Consider the following 14336-nt stretch of genomic DNA (forward strand, 5'->3'; position numbering starts at 1 on the left):
GAGCGGAAGCCATTCCGCTTCTGTCAACACAAGGTGGCTCAGCGTTGCGCGTTGATGACTGAACAGCGTCCAAGTGGACACAGTGTCGATACAGATAGAACAGGATGCTAATGTGACGCAAATGTTGAGATTTAGTGAAGACGTGTCCATATTGCCTTGAAGTCGTACGCGTTCAGGTACCAAACTAAGTCAGGGTCCAGGCACCGCTAGCTCAACCCCACGCGCGTGCCAACGCGAAACTGCGGTGAGGATCAGCCATCCCTGCAGGGACCCCTCCAAGACATATACTCTCCTGCTGCACCTGCGAACAACTGCTGTTCTCGGGTTACTCCAATTGACTGTCTTTTGTTTGCACAGCTGCCCCATCATAGCTCACTCTACGACCACAAAACAACATCTGCACCATGGCCGCCGCAGCTGCTGTCTACCCTCCGCTTGACCAGCGTCCGGTCAAGAACACTGTTCTTCTCTTCGATGTCGACGACACACTCACAAAGCCGCGCCAGCTCGTCACCCCGCAGATGCTGCAATTGCTCTCAGAACTCCGTCACAAGTGCGCCATCGGCTTCGTGGGCGGTTCCAACCTCGTCAAACAGCAAGAACAACTTGGAGGACCCGTGGATGTCACCTCGCTGTTTGACTTTTGCTTCGCCGAGAACGGTCTCACGGCCATCCGTATGGGCGAGGTTCTGGCTAGCCAGAGCTTCATCGGCTGGATTGGTGAAGACAGATACAAGGCCCTTGCCAAGTGGTATGTGACTTGAAAATGCTGCAGAGTATTGCTGATGTAGGTTGGTAGGATCCTCCACTACATCGCCGACCTCGACATCCCCATCAAGCGCGGTACCTTTATCGAATTCCGCAACGGCATGATCAACGTCTCTCCTATCGGCCGTAACGCATCCACTGAAGAGCGCAACGAATACCAAAAGTACGATCTCCAACATAAGGTCAGGGAAACCATGGTTGCGAAGCTCAAGGAAGCGTTCCCTGACTACGGCCTTACATACTCCATTGGTGGTCAGATTTCCTTCGACGTCTTCCCGACTGGCTGGGACAAGACCTACTGCCTACGCCACATTGAGGCAGAGAAGGGTCTCTCTGGTGTTGTCTACGACAAGATCCACTTCTTTGGTGACAAGGCTTACGAGGGCGGAAATGACTGGGAGATCTACAGCGATGAGCGGACTATCGGACATAAGGTCAAGAACCCAGACGACACCTATGCGCAGCTTCAGGAGCTGTTGAAGAGCTTCTAGTCGGATGAACCGGAGGCATATGGGGCGATATTGTTGAGTTGGAGACGGCATGGCAGCTTTGTTCTCTTTGAGATCAATTCCACCGGCGATGGAGCGACACGATAAATAATGCGAACAAGATTTATATCAGTCCATTAACCCTAGGATCTATGAACTGTAGCTTTATGGGCCGAGTCTTGTTTGTTCACATCTCTGCATCGGCAGATTTCAATCCCGTGTCTTTCAGTCAGACTATACGATCTATAACCTGAAAGAGGAGATAGTCGCTGCTGACACGACAGTAATTTGTTGACAACGAACCAGGAAGAATTGTTCCAAGGACATTGGCCAGACCGCTTGTCGAAACCTTAAACCACCGGAGCCTGCATTCGGTAGATTGACAAGATGTTAGTCAGACAACGCCTTGCTTCACGGCCAGCAGCTTCAATCCCGAATGGCATTCTCTCCGTCCACGACAGCGAGCTTGCATTGTACCAATCAAGCATTTACCAAACATTGTCCAAACACAGTTTTGAGATCCACATCCACCTGGCCAAACCATGCCCCGAACGTCAAAAACGCCGCCCGGCGCCATGATACCGTCACTACTCGGGTGCGGGGGCAGATTGAAGACCTGCATACGCCCTGTAGCCTCGTAGCCAATTGGAATTAGCCTCCCTACTTTCGACCTGTTTCTAAGACGGTTTCGGAAAGTCGTTCATGCCGGGTAAAAGGTATGGGCCGAACTTCACAAAACCAACACGCTGGATGCTTTGCACCTCACCAAGGAAGGGAAAAGAGGAGGAGGGGTTGAGATCTTTCGAATGTCTGAGAGACTACAAATAGTGGTCTCTGTGCCTAGACGCCTCCAAAATGTATCATCAAAGTTGATGTGTTCTCCATCATGAAAATCCCTGCAATTCCACTGCTCGGTCTGCTTTCCACTCTAACTTCAACCTCTCCTCTTCACCATGCTTCTTGTGTTTCACCACATTCTATCTCCAATTCCTCAAACACATACGATTACATCGTCACGGGTAGCGACCCGGGCGGCGGCACTATCGCTTCAAATCTAGCTCGCGCTGGCTACTCTGTTCTGCTGATTGAAGCCGGATCTGATGCTTCATCCGACATCCGTACTCAGGTACTTGCTTTGAATGACTTCTCGAACGCGAATGTAGCCTGGCATTTTTTTGTGAAGCACGGTGATGATGAAGAGAGGCTGAAAAGGTATAATTTGTTGGTTTGGAGATTGGAGAATGGGGAGTGTGAGTTTGGTTTTGAGTGTAGAGCGCATACGAACTCATTGCTGATGTCGTTGATAGATTGGGTTGGGAAAGATCCCAGTGCTGAAGGACACGTAAATGCTGAGAGGTTGGGTATTTTCTACCCAAGGGGTGTAAGTAATGTCGTGAGAAACCCGTGCAGGATAGATACACTGACTTGAGTTACCGAGTCTAGGCTACGCTGGGTGGAAGTGCAATAATCAATGCCGCCGCGACATTCCTGCCGAGTGATAGCGACTGGGATTTTTTTGACAAAGGAATTGAAGATGGTGTTTGGAGGTGAGTTGTTGAGAATCCTAATCATTGCAGACGGTGCTAATATCCCTATAGCGCCAAACTGATGCGTGAATACTTTGAGAAGATTGAGCACAACAACTACCTTGACAAAGACACTCCCGGCCACGGCTTCACAGGCTGGCTGCAGACCAATATTGCCGATCGTGCCACTCATGCAGCTTCAACACTTCGCTTCAAGGTCTTCGAAGCATGCTTGAGATTGGTGGGAAAGGATCCAGAAAAGGTTTTGGACTATCTCACTAGCGACGGTAACTACCTGGATCCAATGCGTGACCAGTCAGAGGGTTTATGGTCACTGCCTTATCACGTTACACCGAACTGGAGGCGCTTCAGTCCACGCCATCGTGTTCTGGAAACGCGTAATCTGACGAATGCGACGCTGCATCTCCAACTCGAGTCTTTGACCACGAAGGTGCTGTTCGATAGCTGCAGTGGTAATGATACGAAGCCGCGAGCAGTTGGAGTCGAATATCTTCAAGGCAAGTCGGTATACAAGGCCGATCCGCGCCGCAACGCTTCCAGCACAGGCACTCTACATCAAGCTTTCGCTCGAAAAGAGGTCATTGTGTCTGGCGGTACCTTCAACTCCCCGCAGATTCTGCAACTCTCTGGCATCGGGCCCAAAGCCCTCCTCGATAAATATGATATTCCCGTAGTCTCTGACTTACCAGGAGTGGGACGCAATCTCCAGGACAATTACGAGATACCCGTCTACGGAAACGCTCAGGTCAGCTTGGCGGCAGCGCCTGATCCCGATGCTCCACAATGTACATACGGTGCTCCAGGCGATCATAAGTGTTTTTGTATGGACTGCGCATGAGACAAATGTTGATTTCGTACGCACGTGTTTAGCATGTCTTGATGTTTGGTACAAGGGGGAAGGGCCCTACTCGCGAGGTGACTCAAACTCAAACGCCTTCCTCATCAAGACGCCCCACGCAGTCGAAGGCGAAAGAGATGTGCTTATGTTCGCCGGCACAGGCAGAGCTTTCGCCGGTTTCATGCCCACGGAATTTTTCAACCGTACATCCTATCCTCCCTCCACGTTCTCCTGGTCAACAGTTAAAATCCACCCCCAAAATACCGCCGGCTACGTACAGATCCAGTCAGCAAACGCAATCGATACACCAGAAGTGAATCTGAACTATTTTGCCGAGGGTGCAGAGACAGATCTCAATGCCATGCTCGACACAGTTGCTTTTGCGCGTAGAGCCTTTGCTTCTACCGAAGCACCAGTTGGTCCTGTAATCTCTGTTTCTCCACCTTGCCCACCTGGAGACATTCTTGACACAGGCTATTGTCGAGACACGCAAATTGACAAAGACTGGATACAAGACCAGGCTTTCAGTCACCACCCTACAAGCACGAATAAGGTTGGGCCAGACTCTGATCCTTTGGCTGTACTAGATACGAGGTTGAGAGTTAGAGGAGTTCGGGGATTGCGTGTTGTAGACGCCAGTGCGTTTCCCAGATGTCCCGGGGCATTCCCGGCGGTTAGTACATTTTTGTTGAGTGAGAGGGCAACAGATTTAGTGTTGGAGGATGTGGGGAAGTGGTAGGCTAGGTATTGGTGTCGTATTGTGGATAGAGAAAGCCGCCGTCCTAGGGAGAGAATGTGGGTAGAAAGACTGCCATCGCTATCACGCAAACCAAATACGATCTTGTGTGTCTTCAGTATAGACGAATGACGACAATAAAAAAGGTTGGATGGAAGCAATAGGAAAGCGACACGACGATCCAGATAGGAACTTAAGCATAAACTTAAGCCCTGCATTAGCGTGTTTACCCCACCAATGACCCGACCTTGGGATTCGCGCCAAAAATTGTTTGTCGCAAAGCCCGCTGGCCAAAACTTGCCCGCCAACCAGTTCCACTCCAGCACAGTACACGAAACGCTCAGAGCGATACAACCCTCAAACAGTCCGGTACCCATAATCGAAAGCCACAACATGAAGCTCCTCACCTTGAACTTCCTCACCTGCGCCATAAAAACCTGCAAAACAAACCCCGCATCCTTCCCCCTACACCCGCGCGACGCCGAACTCGAAATCGTAGAAGCAGACGTCAACCTAGCCTTTCTCAAAAACATCTTGCCGAGGTTGATGTGGAATGAGTTGAGGGGAATATGCAGTGAGGTATGCGAAACCCTCAAGTTCTACAATTAAAAGAACGACGACCGCAAGGCTTGCGAAACAGAGGCTAATGTATATACACTATAGCTCGGTCTCCCTGAACTTCCACCAACAGCACCCACACCCGCCGACCTTGTCGAGCCTTCTTCTACCTCTGCCTCTGCGTTAGATACCACGGAGGCGACACCGGCAACAGCAACTGAACAAGTAGAAGAGGAGCCTAGCCAGACAGCGAAGGATCTACATAGGATATTACTCGAGACATGTATACAAGAGGGCAAGCTAGTATGTGGAGCATGTGAGCATGAGTATGCGGTCAAGGAGGGCGTCGCGAACTTCCTGTTACCGGGACACCTGGTGTGAGCTTGGAACGTTGTGCATGAGATTTTTGGTTGGACGGTTGAGCGTGGTGGAAATTGAGTTTTCAGGCTGGAGCTTGCGAGCGCAATAACAGTCTACCACGATAAGCCTGGGCTGAGCACAGAGTGTAGGACTACGAGGCCATGGGCACTGCTACACACGCAGGGCATCAGCAGAGAGGCATGTGGGGAGAGGCATGAATGCGGCTGGACGGCCGAGGCTGCTATATGATACCCGTCTGATCATCTCTATACACATAAGAAAAACAGTGTTTTTCACAAGAGCATGGAAGTCAGTGCGACTCGTCTCTACTGCAGAAGTATCACTAGAGGCAAGTCAGAGTTGACAGAGGGCAACGCGCTTAAGAATTGAAGCTACACTTTTCCCTGGCCAGAATGGTATCTACGATATGCGCCTGAACACCCTTGTAACGGCACTTCCACCGGCGAGGACTTCCAACCCTTATGAGCCAAGAGCGCGGTTGATCTGCACCCGTTTATCCTCACCACCCGACACAATACCCACAGCACGATCCCACCGTACGCTGAAGACCTTGGCACCTTCACCATGGCTCTTTGCAGCATCGCGTCCTTGCCTGTAAATAGTGTACACGCTTTCACCAGTCATTCCCTCTCCAACCTGTCCGCCTGTACTAACGTTCCTGAGGTCCCAAATTTGAACTGTGCCGTCGTGCGAAGCAGAAGACAGATTGTATTCAGAAGAAGGATCCGTGTCCAGAGAAACAACACCGTTCTTGTGGCCGCGGAGCGTCATGACACTGATCTGGGTAGCTGACGCGCGGGGGTCGATCAACGTGATGTGTCGTGCCGAGGTACCAGTTGCAAGTAGATTTCGGGAGGGAATCGCGCAGAGGGAAAGAAGCGAGTGACCAGTCGTTCGAGTGTCAACGCACGACTGGGTAGGCAGATCCCATGTCTTGAGCGTATGGTCGTGAGATGCTGAGTATGCGACTGTGGCATCATCCGGCTTGAATATGACACTCGATACCGGTGAATTGTGACCGCTAAACGTAGCGAGAGCGCCACGAGCGGGAACCGTGCGATCGGGCTTTGAGAGCTTTTGTCGCTTGTTGGAGGCAGCATTTGAGCTCGGCAGGAAGTTTGGCGGTGCGACTGGGTTCTCTTTTGCATTGCTCGAAAAGAGCGAAATAGTGGTATCCGAAGAAGCAGAAAGGATTCGGCTAGATGGGCCATGAACCGCGACGTCTTCTACACCCCATCGATGATTGAACAACTCGAGAGCCGTTGTAATGGTTCGCGCGTCATCATCGTACTTGTAGACACGGACCGTATTGTCCAAACCTGCAGCCACCATCTTCTTCTCCGACAGCCACTTGGCCGTCTTTAGGCTTGTGATGCGACCACCGTTGTTGGGAGCCTCGGAAGTCGCCAAAACATCGCCTGAAGTGTTCCACACTCTTACTAGCCCGTCGTAACTCGCGCTCAATATTCTCTCTTGCCCACTTTGTACCCCCGATAGAACATCCACAGCAGAAACCCAATCGTCATGCTCAAAGCTTGTGACATTCAGTGGTGGGACCAAAGCCCTCGTATATTCAACGTCCAGCGTCGATTCGGCATTGACACCATTCTTCGTGAGGAACTCGTCGATTGTGGTCCGGAGAAACTCGCCATTGATCAAGATGTCGAACGGTATGCGACTGTCGTCATCGCGATGTAAAAGTTCGTTCACAAGTGTTGAAAGCTTGTGTCGTGTAAGGGCTAGAGGCGCATTTGCGTTAGCTACGGTATCAAAGAAGCGGCGAAGATGATGCGACGATAGAAATACGTTGATATAGTCGCGACGGCTCACAATGTGTGCGCGAATGTATCGCAGCGGATAACACAAAGCCGCGACAAGCGAGTAGGCTTGCGATAGTTCTACTTACATGTCTGAACTAACAGGATGTTCGGCTCCTCCGAAATCTGAAGGCTAGCATCACGTGTCGTAAGGCGAATCTGCACCTTGGTTTCTGTTGCGTCGATATCCATGGCGTCGGCGGGTTCGGAGATATATGTTGGTTGGTGTTGAAGTTGCGAAGCTTTGGAAATTTTGGGATCTCGAACTTTTTTCGAATGCGGTTAGCGCGGCGAGAATCAGCCAGTCGGCGTTCGTAGACCTCCGCTCACGTTCGACTTCCCAGTTGCAGTTACCGAATTTACTCAAGTTTGATTGTATTTACCTACAAGGTCATACGTTGTTTGAGTTTTATGCAGAACAATTGTTGCAGACTTGGGTCATCTCATATCTAGAACAGTATGAACTCGCTCACGAGAGCATAGCTGTGCTCCCTTCAAGGGTATATCATTTCATCAAGTCATACTGGTCCTCCTAATTTCAGCAATAGCTCTCCTCCGATGATCGCTAGGCGCGAACAGCGCCTCGATCAGGCCCACAACCTCGTCAGCCTCCATCTCCAACTTCAGCTCACCATCTGTCCAGAAGTATTTGATATCTGCAAGGCTGCTGTCCAGTATCTCGCTCAGGTATTGGAACTTGAACCAATTGGGCGTGTAAATACCGGCCATATCTCTCGTCTCTCCATTACCATCCTCTGTTTGGAAATGCTGGGACAGGGTAGCAAGTGACACGCAGTATCCGTGCAGTTTTCTTGACTCGTCTTCTGCAATATCTGACATGTCCTCGACATCGGTGACAAATTTGGTAAGGGCAGCTGATACCAGTGAGCCAAGTGATTGGAGTAGGGCGCTGTGAGAGAGGACGTTCTGCCATTGTCGCTTCACATCACCTATACGGTCGATAGTCGTGGCGATAGCATCATCACAGACCGTAGCAAAGGGAACGTTAGTACATCCTTGAAAGCCCTGCGCGTCTTCAAGATGATCCCTGATAATTTGTCTTTGTGACTCCATCTCGCGCCCGTACGCACGCTTTCCAAATCCATCAATTGACTTGATATCAGACTCGAGCATCGGCTTGAGACGTTTAGATGGTTGCAAATGCTGTGGCAATGCTGATGTTTGATCTTTCTCAGCCTGATCTTGAAGAAAAAGTCGCAAACGATCTGACAATCGCTGACAATCGTTGTAGATAAGCATGTTACTTGCGACGTCTTTGGAGTAATGCATCACAGCAGTAGCTCGGTACATTGCAAGGAGGAGGCTAGGAATGGCGTATAGGCCTCCGCTTGCGGGTGCGATTGCGGACTTGACGAGCTCGGGGGAATTCAGCGTGTCTACCTCTGCAATGACCTGCAAGATGATTTCCATGATAGCATCCGGAATCGCCGTTACTGTGTATGTTTCTCGAAGTGTCACCTCCTGATTCGCGGGCTGTTTTTGAGATGCAGGTTTTCCATTTGTTTTCGGTTGCTCTGGTATGGTTCTTGCAGGCTTTGGCGATGCAGCAGGTTTGGTGTCAGTCTCATCGTCCCAATCTGCACCCCAATCATCTGCATCCTCTGCATCAGCTGGCTTTTCCTTGGTCTCCTGCTCTTTCAACTCATCATCGACCACATCATCATCCTCACCCCAAGCGCTCATATCTTCTTCTTCATCTTCGACAGCCTGTTTTTTCTCTTGTGTGACTTCTCCTTCCTCGTCCCAGTCAGCAGCCCAGTCGTCTTCCTGTTCATCTCCGGCATGCAATGCATCGCCTTTTGAGATGACTTGCGTCTCGACCCTTTCAACCGTTTTCATCTCTCGCACAGTCTTTGGGAACATGGCTTGCACTCGGGAAATCGCATGCTCTTTCTGTTTAGCAAGCCATATCTCGGCAGACTTATCCACCCATTCGGCTAGACGATTCTGGCCAGACCAGCCTAGCTCATCAAGATACTCGACCAAGCCCAAGACATAAGAGAGCGACTCTTGAAAGTGCGGGATTCCTTCTGTGGATAATGGCACGGCAGGCAAAAGCAGGTTCGAGATCAGACGAGAAGCGACGATCGGAATAACTTTGGATGATAGTGGAACAGCAATGCTAGGCGGTAGGCGCGTGCTCAGGAACTCGACGAGCAAGTGGACATCCTCTAAGGTAGCTTTTATCCTACCATCGTTGACCGGACCAGCACGTTGGATGACGTCTTCTTGAATTTCAAACGCGGACACGACGCGGTCGGTACCCATGGCAAGGCGGGGGAAGATTATGACTCTGTCAAGATCTCGGCTTAGGCGGGTGACGAAGCTATCGAGAAGCCCCAGTTTTGTTAGCGCTTCGGTGGTTGTATTGATATCGACCTCGGCCTCGCGTTCGATGGACTGATGCAGTGCGATTCTGTGGCTGGTATTGTCAACCGAAATCAGCCCGTTCCATGACTCTGTCACGGTTTCCACGATAGCTTTCTTCAGCTGCTCTTCCTTGTTCTTCAACACACCCACTACCCTCGTGGTGGTGAAAGGCCCCAGTCTTTGAAAGGCGCCATCTGCGTCCTCCAATATTTGTATAGCGTGTATGACATGGCCGTGTACAGCAGCATTCTGGGCAGAGTCGAGCAGAGTCGAGATATCTCTCAGCTGCTCCACCGCTTGCGCCAAGCTCTCATTGTATGCAATCTCGGTATGCAACAGGCTGACCTTGCTTGCAGCATCCTGGACGCGAGCGGTGTTTTGTTTGCCAGCTTCGGCTTGTTTTACGATATTCTTGGCCGTCTCTTGCGAGCGTTTGATGTCGTCCTGCAGCTTGCGTGCCTGTGCTATCCAGCCATCGACGTCCGGCGCGGCTTCTGTTGAGAGTTTGCGTACTTCGTTCTGGCAACACAGTCAGCGCCGCCAAAGATACATGGTAGCTTCACGCACCTTTGTGTCTTCTCGTGCCTTGGCGACCACCTCGAGCAGCTTGGGAAGCGCGCTGGGAGGTACGGTTGCAGACGCGACATGTTCATCCTGGGGAAACGCTCCGTGTGCGGCTGACTGGAGCAGCGCATCGCCTAGCTGATGATCCGGAACTTGCGAAGGCATCTGTAGTTACGGGGCGATTGACATGTCGATATCAGGAAGGGCAGCCGCAACGTTGCAGGACCAACATTGAAGCTGCACGGACACCCAAGCGACGTCAACGCACGCATGCGTCCCCTGCCCCGCCACACTTACCCCGCCACGCTCAAGGCGTGTGGTCGATTGAAGAAGCTGGCACATATGCGTTTGATGACAATCACAGGAGACAAGTCGGGATCAGGGCTACTTGGTAGATTCGCCATAGCACCATCGTCGTAACTCGCCTCTTCCAAACCCTGCTTCCGATTATTCCCTTCTTCCTTGTCCGGGCTGGCTTTCTGCTATTCGCGCTTCTTCTTATCCGCTCGTGAGTCTTGCATCTTCCCATTATACTAGACATCTGGTTTCAAGCGCTAGTATCGCATATCAAATGCAAGCATGCATCGGCTATGTACGACAAGTCAGCTAACACACCAATGGTAGTACCAATTCGGACAAAGCGGCCTGCGCCTGCAGCCTGCGCAACGGAGAAAGATACTTCAGCAGCCTCGCTTTGCAGTACCCCCTCTCCTTCAAATTCGACATCATGGGGTCAATACAGCACGAGTCGCATTTCAAGAAGCTGCAGCAATTCAAAGCAAACTACGCTGATGCCACTTTCACTCAGTATGAATCGCAGCGAACAGGTCTCCGGGTAGTCGTAGTCGATCGCAAGGGGCCGAAAGTATACGGAAACTTCGCAGTGGCCACCGAGATCCACGATGATTCGGGCGCACGTGAGTATTCTCACTCGTGTTCTACAGATGTTTACTAAATGACATAGCGCATACCCTTGAGCACCTCTGTTTCATGGGTTCACGGAGATATCCTTTCAAAGGTGTACTAGACAAGATTGCCACCCGATCATACTCCGACACAAATGCATGGACGGACGTCTCCGAAACAGTGTATACTCTGTCAACGGCAGGCTGGGAAGGTTTCGCTCAGCTACTGCCTATTTACCTCGATCATCTTATTGTACCTACACTCACCGATGCCGGTTGCTACACTGAGGTTCATCACGTTGATGGCAAAGGAGAAGATGCAGGGTAAGTATTTCTCGACGCTTGTGCGTTGTTTGCTAACAACACAAGTGTTGTCTACTCTGAAATGCAAGGACGTCAAAACTTACAGGGCGACCTGATGGATCTCCAGATGCGCCGTCTCCTCTATCCTGAAGGCGATGGTTTCCGCATGGAGACAGGCGGTCTGATGGAGAACCTACGAGTTTCTACCGCAGAGCGCATCCGCCAATTTCATCGAGACATGTACCAACCTAAAAACATAAGACTTGTGCTGATCGGAGAGGTGGATCATCCAAATCTTCTGGATGTACTGGACAAGTTCGAGGACCAGATCGTTGACCGCGTACCGGCTTATAGTGCGCCCTTCAAGCGTCCGTGGGTCGAGTCGAAGCAGACTCCACCACTAAGCAAAACAATCATTGACACGGTCGAGTTCCCAGAAGAGGACGAATCAACGGGCGAGGTTCAAATCGCCTTCCTAGGGCCCAAGACCATCGACGATCTCGGAGAGACTGCCATCAACACACTACTCAACTACCTTGCTGGTTCATCTGTTTCGGTCTTAGTAAACACGCTTGTGGAGAAGGAGCATCTTGCAAGTATGGTCTACTTTTGGTGCAAAGGACATACCGACATGATAATTTGGTGGACCCTGTCATCTGTAGAGACAGATAAGCTGGCAGATGCAGAGAAACGTTTCTTCGAAGTCCTCAAAGAGCACGCTTCCAAGCCGCTTGACATGAGCTATCTTAAAGACTGTCTCCATCGTTTCAAGCGTCAAACTCGCTATATGTCTGAGATTGGTATGGATGAGTACAAAGATCCGATTATCAAAGATCACGTCTTCGGTGACCGAAATGGAACTCATCTTGAAGACGCCATGGCCACCCTCGACGTATTCGATACCTTGGACACCTGGACCGAAGAGGAATGGCGAGCGTATCTGAACAAGTGGATGGTAGATGCTCATCACGTTTCCATTCTCGGTAAACCCTCAAAGGCTCTGTCAGATAAGATCAAAGCAGACGAGATTGCACGAGTCAAGGCACAGCAAGAAAAGCTAGGTGAAGAGGGACTGAAGAAATTGGCACAAAAACTCAAGGAAGCCCAAGAGGAGAACGACAAGCCCATTCCAGAAGAGATCGTTGCTGGTGTTCAGGTTCCGAGCACCGAGTCTATCCACTTCTACGAGACTACAACAGCACGCTCTGGACTAGCAAAGAAGCTAGGTACATCAAAGAACAATATCCAGCAGATTGTGGACAAGGATGAGAATGGTCTTCCATTATTCATCCACTTCGAACACATTCCAACTTCTTTCGTGCACTTCGGCTTAGCGCTCGGAACCGCATCGCTACCAACGGAACTCAAGCCTCTGCTCGGTGTATATCTCACCAACTTCTTCGCTACTCCTATCATAAAGGATGGAAAGCGCATCGAGTTTGAAGAGGTCATCACCAAGCTTGAGCAGGATACGATTGAATACTCCATGGACCGTGGTACTGATATCGGAAGCTCGGAAATGATTTACATTCCCTTCATTGCTGAGGCTGACAAGTTTGAGACGGTCGTCTTATGGCTCAGATCAATGCTTGTTGACTCAGTGTTCGACACTGAGCGCATCATCTCTGCAGTCAAGAAGATGCTTGCAGATGTGCCCGAAGAGAAGCGTGACGGCAATTCAATGAGCTTTGCAGTTGATCGTATGATACACTACGATGCCGCTTCAGCTGTTCGCGCTACTGGAACATTAGTCAAAGGTCTCTACCTAAAGCGCATCCTGAAATTGCTTAAGACGGAACCCAAACAGGTTCTCGACAAGCTCGAAGCCTTGAGAAAGCACCTGCTGACCTTTGCCAACATGCGCATTCTCGTGACCGCCAATCTCGAGACTTTGCCAAACCCAGTATCCACCTTCAAACATCTCACCGACGCTTTCAAGCCCGGCCCGGAGCCGACCGTGAACCCAATCGATGATCGCAATGCACTCCTATCAGATATCGGCCGTAACCCAGGTGGCACACACTACATAATCCCCATGCCCATCGACTCTTCCTTCGCAGTACTCACATCCAAAGGACCAAAGGGGTATACAAACGCCCAACTTCCGCCACTCATGGTCGCACTGGCCTATCTCGATGCCGTCGAAGGCCCCATGTGGCAATCAATCCGTGGCACAGGTCTTGCATACGGCAGCAACTTCTTCCGCGACCCCGAGACAGGCCTACTCAAGTTCCGCATTTCCAAATCCCCCAATGTATTTGCCGCGTACAACAAAGCGAAGACAGTCATCAAAGAATACGGCGACGGTACACAGAAGTTTGAGAAGCTGGCTCTCGAAGGTGCCATTTCTAGTATCGTGCGCGACTTTGTCGATGAGCGCGCTACTATTGTCGACGCTGCTAGGAGTTCCTTCATTGATCTTGTTACGCGTGGTGTTGGAAAGGATTGGCAGGATTGGGCGCTTCGCGAGGTGCGCAAGGTGACTGAAGAAGACGTCAAAAACATCTTGAACGAGGTTGTAGCTGGTGTGTTCGTGCCAGAAAAGACGGATCTAGTAGTAACATGCGGTGGTATCATGACTGACGTAAGTTCCTCGTTATTTACCTCTAATTCTTGCTCTGAAACGCTGCTTACTTTTCTATATAGGGCCTCAAGAAGGACTTTGAAGACGCAGGCTTCAAGATCGAGATCAAGCAGCTAGCTGATTTCCAAGACGCATACGGTCTTGAGGGTGAAGAGGATGATGAGGACGATGACGAAGATATGTCAGGTAGCGAAGACGACTCAGAAAGTGGATCAGAAATGGAGGAGTAGGGTTTAGAGACCACCGTGAAACCCATGCTCACCACCAGATGAATAAAGATTTTCGTGTCGCAAGCTCTCTACACAAACACCCTTTCTTTACAAGTCGTACGAAATGCTTTTAGTAGAGGCACACATAGACTTCTGTTTGCTTAGCTTATCGCAGAGAAGACACAGTAAATACGTTTAGAGTAGCTTTAACTTTACGTCTAGTGCGACAACATTTTGTACTACCTCT

At 50.5% G+C, this 14336-nt stretch overlaps 4 protein-coding genes across 4 annotated transcripts; 3 read left to right on the top strand and 1 right to left on the bottom strand.

The window, feature by feature from the left end:
• Positions 1-404: 404 nt before the first annotated feature.
• On the top strand, positions 405-1610 carry GT037_007761 (eukaryotic phosphomannomutase; the record flags this gene model as incomplete). Its single annotated transcript, XM_038932808.1, has 3 exons — positions 405-751; positions 800-1258; positions 1541-1610. The coding sequence occupies 3 exons, from the start codon at positions 405-407 to the stop codon at positions 1608-1610; spliced, it is 876 nt and encodes a 291-aa protein (XP_038784309.1).
• A 490-nt stretch (positions 1611-2100) lies between these two features.
• Positions 2101-5316, top strand: GT037_007762 (alcohol oxidase; the record flags this gene model as incomplete). Its single annotated transcript, XM_038932809.1, has 7 exons — positions 2101-2506; positions 2564-2637; positions 2700-2803; positions 2855-3618; positions 3674-4242; positions 4660-4956; positions 5041-5316. Coding segments are annotated over 7 exons (2490 nt in total), but the record flags the coding sequence as incomplete, so codon positions are not given.
• A 459-nt stretch (positions 5317-5775) lies between these two features.
• On the bottom strand, positions 5776-10253 carry GT037_007763 (microtubule associated protein; the record flags this gene model as incomplete). Its single annotated transcript, XM_038932810.1, has 4 exons — positions 5776-7055; positions 7223-7399; positions 7658-10043; positions 10092-10253. The coding sequence occupies 4 exons, from the start codon at positions 10251-10253 to the stop codon at positions 5776-5778; spliced, it is 4005 nt and encodes a 1334-aa protein (XP_038784311.1).
• Positions 10254-10815: 562 nt separating this feature from the next.
• On the top strand, positions 10816-14110 carry GT037_007764 (metallopeptidase; the record flags this gene model as incomplete). The annotated part of the gene is made up of 4 exons (XM_038932811.1): positions 10816-11005; positions 11053-11317; positions 11363-13880; positions 13943-14110. 4 exons carry the CDS (start codon positions 10816-10818, stop codon positions 14108-14110), a joined length of 3141 nt encoding a protein of 1046 aa, XP_038784312.1.
• Between the last annotated feature and the right edge of the window lie 226 nt (positions 14111-14336).

This window comes from Alternaria burnsii (genome assembly GCF_013036055.1).
Source record: "Alternaria burnsii strain CBS107.38 chromosome Unknown 693, whole genome shotgun sequence".
Classification (NCBI taxonomy): Eukaryota; Fungi; Ascomycota; class Dothideomycetes; order Pleosporales; family Pleosporaceae; genus Alternaria; species Alternaria burnsii.